We start from the raw sequence: 9026 nt of genomic DNA, 5'->3' as shown, positions 1-9026 counted from the left end.
AACAATCCTGTTTCCTCCTCCCTCCCCCTGCTCACCATCCCACCCCCTCCTGCTTAGTGGTCCTGGCATTTCCCTACACTGGGGCATAGAACCTTCATAGGGCCAAGGTCCTCTCCTCCCTTTGATGACCGACTTTGCCATCTTCTTCTATACACATGCTGCTAGAGCCATGAGTCCCCCCATGTGTTTCCTAGGTTTTCTAACTCCAGGGTTGCCACCCTTTGTGAGTTCTTTATTGTTTCTATTTCCATTCCTTCACCTGTTTGGATGTGTTTTCCTGTAGTTCTTTTAAGGGATTTTTGTGTTTCCTCTTAAGGGGTCTAGCTGTTTACCTGTGTTCTCCTGTATTTCTTTGAGGGTGCTATTTATGTCTTTCTTAAAGTCCTGTATCATCATCATATGAGAAGTGATTTTAGATCTGATCTTGCTTTTCTGGTGGGTGTGATGGTGTGTTGAGGACTTGCTATGGTGGGAGAATTGGGTTCTGATGATGCTAAGTAACCTTGGTTTTTGTTGCTTATGTTCTTACGCTTGCCTCCCACCATCTGGTAATCTCTAGTGCTAACTCCCTGGCTATATCTGACTAGAGCCTGTCCTTCCTATGAACCTGGTTGTGTCAGAACTCCTCAGAGTCAAGCTGTCTCTGGGATCCTGTGATTCTGGGATCCTGTGATCCTTGGCATGTTAGAGCGCCTGGGAGTGGAGCTTCCTCTGGGTGTTATGGGACTTGCTGCGGAATTTGCACCCAAGGCCTGCTCAGGGCACTGGCTCAGACAGACCAGAAGGAACCTTTGCCACTGGGCTGGTGGAGTTCCTGCGTGCCTGGGTCCAGTTGGTCCCAGTTATTCCTGGTGTTCGGACCTCTCCTGTATTTCTTTAAGGGAGTTATTTATGTCCTTCTAAAAGTCCTGTATCATTATCATGAGATTTGATTGTAAATATATGAATGCAACACCTACTAACGAGAAAAGAGCCCATGAGTTTGAAAGAGGGACTACAAGGTAGAGGATGGAGGGAGGAAATGGAAGGAAGAAATGATGTAAAAAATAAAAGAAAAACAACTTTAAAGGCCATAAGAAATCATATTGTTACTTATTCACCTAGAATAATATATGTCACATATAAATATATGTGTATAAATAAAATATATAGTTTAAATGAAGTTATCCTATTTGAGATAACAATGTTCTTTCCATGAGACACTGACTAACAAAACTACAATACCAGGCATGAGAAACCAGCTTTGGAATTAGTAGTCAGGGGAGTTCAAGAGACTCCCAACACAATATGGACTATTATTTTTGGCCTTAGTTGCCTCCCAAAGGTTGAGGTTGGTTCTTATTGCTGAAGACACCATGTACTTCAGACATGAGAAGGTGCCATACAAGTTTTCAAGGGAGTGAATCAAGCAATAATTATATCATGCTGTCACATTCATGAAATGTAAGGATGACCAAGATGGCACAATAGCCTTATGGGTGCAATAGTATCACTTATATCTTAGATGTAACCAACAGCTTTCTAATTATATTTAAGGCTTGCTGAACAGGAGGGAAATCATGCCTGGCACTAGAAATCTATAACCCCTTCATCAACATAATACCTACTTGTATTATAAATATTTATCCTTATACCCACAGATAAGTGTAGCTCTCACCTTACCATAAAACAAAAACAAAATGAAATAAAACTATTTTCAATAGATAGAAACTATTATAGAAAAGCATAACCATCAAAATGCAGAAAAAATGATCATGGGGTACCCATTCCCAGTTGATACATCCACCATACAACTCTTGCACCTAAGGTCAGGCAACATTGCAGAAGAGGGGAGAGTAGCCTCCAAAATTTTAAGAGTCAGAGGACCAAGAAATCTGCTGTGATATTGTATCTCCTAGAAACCACAGGGAAGCTTCAACCATGATACCTCAACAATATGGTTTCCTAATCAAGACCTGAAGAAGTAAAACATTAGACATGTTAACATGGAAGAAAAAAATCTCATGGGGCCATAACCCTAAACAAAGAAGTATAGGCAATTAAAGAATGTTGAGAGCAGATAAAATAGTTTTCTTCAGAGATGAACCATTTAATTGGTAATAAATGGTTCAATACTAAGTGGTTGGCTAGTCCTGGAATCATATACATATAAATAATACTGAACAGCTGAGCAGGTTGTGGTTATATATCCAGGCAAGGTGAGTGAGTGCGAGAGTGTGTGTGTGTGTGTGTGTGTGTGTGTGTGTGTGTGTGCGCATATGCTATATTATGGCTTCCTTGTAGAAGAGGAGACAGAGTGTAAGAGCCAGAGGAGATGGAGGACATCAAGGCAATAAGGCCTTCTAAATCAATGGGATTTGAGTACATGAACTCAAGCAGTATGCATGGGCTCTGCATGTGTCTGCACCTGATGAGGTCCTAGGGCTGAAAGGAAAAGTGGACACATGCACCTATGCCTAATCCTCAAGCAATCGCCAATTGGTAACTACTTGCTAATAAATTAGTTTTTTCCAAGGGTATCTCACTGGGGAAACAAACTACTCTTTTTCTTTTAAAATTATTTTATTTATTTACATTCCAGCCATTGTCTCCCCTCCCGGCCCCCCCTCCCAGAGTTCCTCCTCCAATTCCTCTTCCTTCTTGCCTCCAAGAGAGAGCTCCCCCCAGCATCCCCCTACCCTGGGCCTCATGTCTTTCAAGGATTAGGTGTATTTTCTACCACTGAGGCCAGACAAGGCAGTCCTCAGCTATATATGTGCTGGGGGCCTTGGAGAAACAAACTACTCTTAAGCAGAAGGCAACATGCCCAGGAGTAGATGGCCAACAGAAAATGAACTCAATGGCATCTTTGGAGGTTCTTTCTTTCATAATGTCACATTAAGGCTTTTGCTTTTTAGAAATTTTATTTTACTTAAGTTTTACATATTGTTTCTTCTCTTTATCCTACAAGTCCTTCGAGTATATATTATTGCTTCTAGTTTAGTGTGTTTATAGGATTCCTGAGTGTGTGAACCAGTGGGTCTCTGCATCTATATCCATTTATTGTGCCTTTTCTTTGGCTCTTTTCCTTCTGTTTATTTTGTCCTATTCTGATGTGTTAGTTTTTGTTTTGTCTTACCTTTATTTTGTATTATTATTCCTTAGAAACTTATTTGTTTTCTAATGAGAGACAAGAGGGAGTGGGTCTTGATAGGAGGGGTTGTGGGTAGGAACTGGGAGGTATAGAGGAAGGGAAGCCATAATAAGGATATATTAAATGAGAAAAAATGTATTTTCTATAAAAGGAAAACAAGAAGATAATTTGGTTATATTACTCCTGTGAATATACCCAAAGAAACTAAGTCAGTGTACCACAAGGACAGTTGCAGCTCTGTGTAGCTGACTTATAAAATCTTGCTAACAACCTACCAATAGAGTGGAAAGTCTATCTGTTTGTCTGTCTCACACACATACACAGATTCACACAATATACTCTCACACATTTATACACAAATATGTTTTTAGCTTTTAAGAAGAATGAAAATATGTCACTTGTTGAAAAATGACTGGAAAGAGAGATCAAAGTGTTATGCAAATTAAGTCAGTGCCATAAAACAAGTATTACATGCTTTATTGAACATGAGGATAAAAAACATTAAATTGAAAGGGGTCTACTAGGGATAATAAAATAGAAAGGGAGAAGTGTAGATAGGTAAGACTAATAGAAGGGATGGATATGTTTACAGTACATTATAAAAATATATGGAACTATCATAATGAGACTCATCTTTATACTTAATGTATGCTAATAATAACTTTTTTTTTCTTTTGGTTTTTTGAGACAGGGTTTCTCTGTATAGCTCTGCCTGTCCTGGAACTCACTCTGTAGACCAGGCTGGCCTCGAACTCAGAAATCTGCCTGCCTCTGCCTCCCAAGTGCTGGGATTAAAGACGTGCGCCACCACCGCCCGGCAATAATAACTTTTGAAAGGTATTAACTGTAGATTTTTTTAAAAAAGCTTAGCTATAAAAGGATATAAAAAGAATACATACACAAAGAAAAAAGAATAAGAGTCTAGGCAAATATACAAAAGTAGAGAATTAATAAAGCTGAATGATAGAAAGTCAGCAGGTATGGGAAGGCTAAAGATAGAGGGAAAGCTACAGTTAAAGAAAGGATGATACCTAAAGCAAAGGTGGCTTTAGAAAGGATAGATGTGTAACAATGAAGATGATAGTGGTGATTACAATAACAAAAGTGAATTACAACTACTCCTTGCTGAATATTTAGTGTTGAGTAGAATGTTAAGTACTTTAAATTTCTCACATAATTTAATTTATCAATATTAATGGGTAGATTGTATTGTTAATCTCATTTTGCAGATGAAGATATGGAAGCTTGGAGATTTTAACTTAACATGCTCAACATCAAAAAGCTAATAATACATGTTCAGACTGGGTTGCAGATCAAGGTCTAGGTGATATTACAACTTTAACTCTTCACTACTAACTCTATGCTACAAATCTACTCAGTCTTTACAATTGACTAGAAAAAGTAAAAAGTAAACATAGTTTATCTCTGGTCATCAAATGTGAACACATATGCATGCCATAGTACATTTGTGGAGACCAGAGAAAAACCTGTGGTGATCAGTTCTCCCATTCCACTATGTGGATGTCCCAGGGACTGAACTCAGGTCATCATGTTTGATGACAAGTATATTAACCAGCTGAGTCATCTCATTGGCCCAAAATACTCTTAACATATAAACTTTTCAAATAAACCTAGTAAATTAGTTTACCAATGTAACAGTAATCAGCCAGATATCATCATCTTCTCCTACTCTCTTTTTAACACCACATGTACATATGCAATCATATTACTAATATCATTGTTTCAAGCTCATAATCTGTATGCAGAAACAAGATCAATAACCTCAAAGTAACAAATATAGAGGCCTCTAATAAATAGCAAATAGTAAGGAATTTTAATATAGTATATGAGTATAGTATATGATTTACTATGAAAAAAGTTATCTTTTGGCAATTTCTACTCTCGAATTTCTTGTAAGATTCTTAATATCATTCTAATAACAGCAGTATTTATAGGATGGACCCCTTTGATATAATACAGTAACTAAATACAAAAAAAAATATAAAATTTTAAAAGATAAATTCTTACTGTATAGCCCAGGCTTTATCTGAACACAGTAAAATCCATCTACTTCTACCTCCCTGAATACTAAAATTAAAGGCCTATGCCACCGTGCCTAGCCCTGCCAAAATGTACTTTCTAAAGCTCATAGTTAAGTTTTTTTCTTGTGAATTGTAATTACTTTGAGAAAATACTGTAGCCCTGTATGGTGGCTTATAAATCTTAGGCAAGAGGATATAGGATTTTTCAAGGCTAGGCTGCATAGTGAGTTCTAGTACTAGGAAAAAGCAGCTAGGGCTAAAGTATAAGCCAGTATCTGTCTCTTCACACATACACCATATGTATATGTGCTATATTTTAGATACAAATTTTATTACTAAAAGTTTAATGCGGACTGAACTAGAATATTTCAAAATGACTATGTTTCCAGGGAAGACAGAGACACACTCATATAAGACCACAGTATGTAGGTATAATCTTCATTGAAATAGAATAGACAATGATTAAGAAACTATTCAAGACTAGAAGGATACAACACTGGAAAAGTCTAATATACTCACCCACAGGGCTCTTGAAAGTAGGTAGTGTCAGTATGCCGATCTAGAGCTAGCTTGGTGTATGCAGTGTCACCTCTAGAAAAATCTGAAGTGAAATACCACATCCTTCCATAGATGGTTTCTCTGGCAAATAAAATCAAGAAAAAACTATTACACATTTGTAAATTTATTTCATTCATCATTGTTTCATATGTGTGTATATATAATAGTTATTGTTACATATTACTATCTATAAGGTGAAACTGACAGTTAAAATACAAGTCTTGAAAATTCTCTCACCAATTGACATTCTAAGAACATGAACTGAAAACATTAGACATTCTGAAATCTCAGGGATCACTGCATATTGATTATATACAACTTTAATAGTCTCCTCATTTAAGACCATCCCTTGTATTTACTTTTGTTTTAGAGAAACAATGGTGTGGCTACTTGTAGGAAGGGACAATTTTAGATCTTTACCAATCCTATATCTGATAGAGGGTTAATATCCAATATATACAAAGAACTCAAGAAGTTAGACTCCAAATAACCCTATTAAAAATGGGGTATAGAGCTAAACAAAGAATTCTCAATTGATGAATAACAAATGGCTGAGAAGCACCTAAAGAAATGTTCAACATCCTTAATCATCAGGGAAATGCAAATCAAAACAACCCTGAGATTCCATCTCACACCAGTCAGAATGGCTAGGATAAAAAACTCAGGTGACAGCAGATGCTGGCAAGGTTGTGGAGAAAGAGGAATACTTCTTCATTGCTGGTGGGATTGCAAGCTGGTACAACCACTCCAGAAATCAGTTTGGTTGTTCTTCAGGAAATTGGACATAGTACTACCAGAGGACACAGCTATACCACTCCTGGGCATATACCCAGAAGATGCTCCAACATGTAATAAGGACACATGATCCACTATGTTCATAGCAGCCTCATTTATAATAGCAAGAAACTGGAAACAACCCAGATGTTCCTCAACAGAGGAATGGATACAGAAAATGTGGTACATCTACATAATGGAGTACTACTCAGCTATTAAAAACAATGAATTTATGAAATTGTTAGAGAAATGGATGGATCTGGAGAATATCATCCTAAGTGAGGTAACCCAATCACAAAAGAACACACATGGTATGCACTCTCTGATAGATGGGTATTAGCCCAGAAGATCGGAATACACAAAGTACAATCCACAAACCATAAGAAACTCAAGAAGAAGGAAGACCAAAGTGTGGATACTTCATTCCTTCTTAGAAAGGGGAAACAAAATACCCATGGAAGGAGTTGCAGAGACAAACTATGGAGCAGAGTCTGAAGGAAGGACAATCCAGAGACTGCCCCACCTGGGGATCCATCCCATATACAATCACCAAACCCAGACACTATTGTGGATACCAACTAGTGCTGGCTGACAGGAGCCTGATATAGCTGTCTCCTGAGAGGCTCTGACAGTGCCCAACTAATACAGAAGTAGAGACTCACAGCCATCCCTTGGACTGAGTATAGGGTCCTCAATGAAAGAGCTAGAGAAAGGACCCAAGGAGCTGAAGGGTTTGCAACCCCTTAGCATAAAGAACAATATGAATGAACTAACTAGTACCCTCAGAGCTCCCAGGGACTAAACCACCAACCAAAGAGTACACATGGTGGGACTAATGGCTCCAGCATCATGTGTAGCACAGGATGGCCTAGTCAGTCATCAATGGGAGGGCAGGCCCTTGGTCCTGTGAAGTTCTATGCCCCAGTGTAAGAGAATGCCAGAGCCAGGAAGCAGGAGAGGGTGGGTTGGTGAGCAGGGGGAGGTGGGAGGGAACAGGGTTTTTTTTTCTTTGTTTTTTTTTAGCTTTTTTGGAGGGGAAACTGGGAAAGGAAATGTCATATGACAGGTAAATAAAGAAAATATCTATTAAAAAAGAAAAAAGGGACAATTTTAATTTATATAACAACTCCTGTCTTTCATTAATGTTCAGATTTTCAACAATAGTACTTTTCTAACATATTAGATAATATAATAACTAAGAGTGACAGAAGTTCCCATTTTATTCATGTGTTATAGAGATTTTTTGCCTTCATTTAATCTTTTGAAGATAGAGGAATAAAGAAAAGAGAAAATTAGAACTGAAGAATAGTAATGAAAATAATACTATATTTAAGAGCAGGAAATCTATGGTACTTAAATCTCTATACTACTCTATGCACTCTATATCAGAGTATTCCTGTAAATATCACTGAGTATATCTTAGCATTATGTGCTTATTAGCGGAACAGAAAATAACACACGTTATTAAAAGGTTGCTGTAAGGCCAAAATAAAATTTAGGGTATAAATATGCTAATTATTGTAATACAATATATTCAATGAGGCATTAACAACCAATCTATGATTGAAAGTTAGGAATCTAAGAAGATGAAAACGGATAATTTTTACACCACTTTTAAATTCTTATCTCATATATCCTCCCTCCTCTCCCCCAATTTCTTTCCTCCACCTCCCCTTTCCCTCAGATCTACCCTACCCCACACCCACCTCCTCTCAGAAAAGAGCAGACCTCCCAGGGACATCAACCTGTTTTTTTTTTTTTAAATATAGTACAAATTCAGTCCTCTTTTGAGCAGATTATACTACAAGGGGGAAGTAATGACAGAAAGGGGTGGGAGGGGGGTAGAGAAAGGTGGAGAGGTGTAGAGGGACAGAGAGATTATTGTGGGGCCATGACAGTACTGGAGACTGAACCTAAGACTGAACCTGAATTTGAGACAAGTACTCCATGAGCTAGCTCTCTGTATATCTTTTAATTGGTGCTCATATTCTAGAAATTAGTTATTGTGAATTTCAGAAAGGTAGTACATTACCTGATTAAGCTGATCCTTTCTGCCAATTTTTCTGTATGCTCTTGAGTGGGAGGGACATTTTCTACAAATGCAATTCCATATAGCAGAAAGTTCTGCAGAAACTTCTTCAATCCTTCATTTGTTTCTAAAAAACACTGGAAATCAACAGATGGAACTTGGGCTTGATGGTAGAGTTTAGCATTCCATAATATTCTAGGTTGGATAACCTTTTGTTTCTGCCCTTCATAGCTGTTTTTCACCAGCCAATCGAGATCATATCTAGTCACATGACCATCTGGCCCTTTTAAGGAGAAAAAAAGTCATTAGAAGAAAATTTAGAAATACTGCCAAACATTTATTACTTAAAAATGTTCATTCTCTTTTCAACATTAGTTTAACATTTTTAATTATTTGATATTTTCATAGATGTACATATTTTGGTCAAATCCACCTCCCATTCTGTCTCTTCCAATTCCTCTTGCCCAATCAACACTTTCCACTCAAATCT

General features: G+C 37.5%; 1 protein-coding gene across 3 annotated transcripts in view; it reads right to left on the bottom strand.

Annotated features, from left to right (window-relative positions):
- Positions 1 to 9026, bottom strand: part of Tmlhe (trimethyllysine hydroxylase, epsilon) — an 86170-nt gene that overhangs the window by 16384 nt on the left and 60760 nt on the right. For all 3 annotated transcript variants that reach the window (XM_031346464.1, XM_031346467.1, XM_031346465.1), the window contains 2 exons: positions 8540 to 8819; positions 5695 to 5814 (listed from right to left, as the gene is read on the bottom strand). In XM_031346464.1, coding sequence (XP_031202324.1) covers positions 5695 to 5814; positions 8540 to 8819 — 400 coding nt within the window. The remainder of the gene's footprint in view (positions 1 to 5694; positions 5815 to 8539; positions 8820 to 9026) is intronic.

The sequence above is a fragment of the Mastomys coucha genome, unplaced genomic scaffold, assembly GCF_008632895.1.
Source record: "Mastomys coucha isolate ucsf_1 unplaced genomic scaffold, UCSF_Mcou_1 pScaffold25, whole genome shotgun sequence".
NCBI classification, from domain to species: domain Eukaryota; kingdom Metazoa; phylum Chordata; class Mammalia; order Rodentia; family Muridae; genus Mastomys; species Mastomys coucha.
Note: the sequence above shows the minus strand (reverse complement) of the source record. Positions and strands in the feature narration are given on the sequence as shown.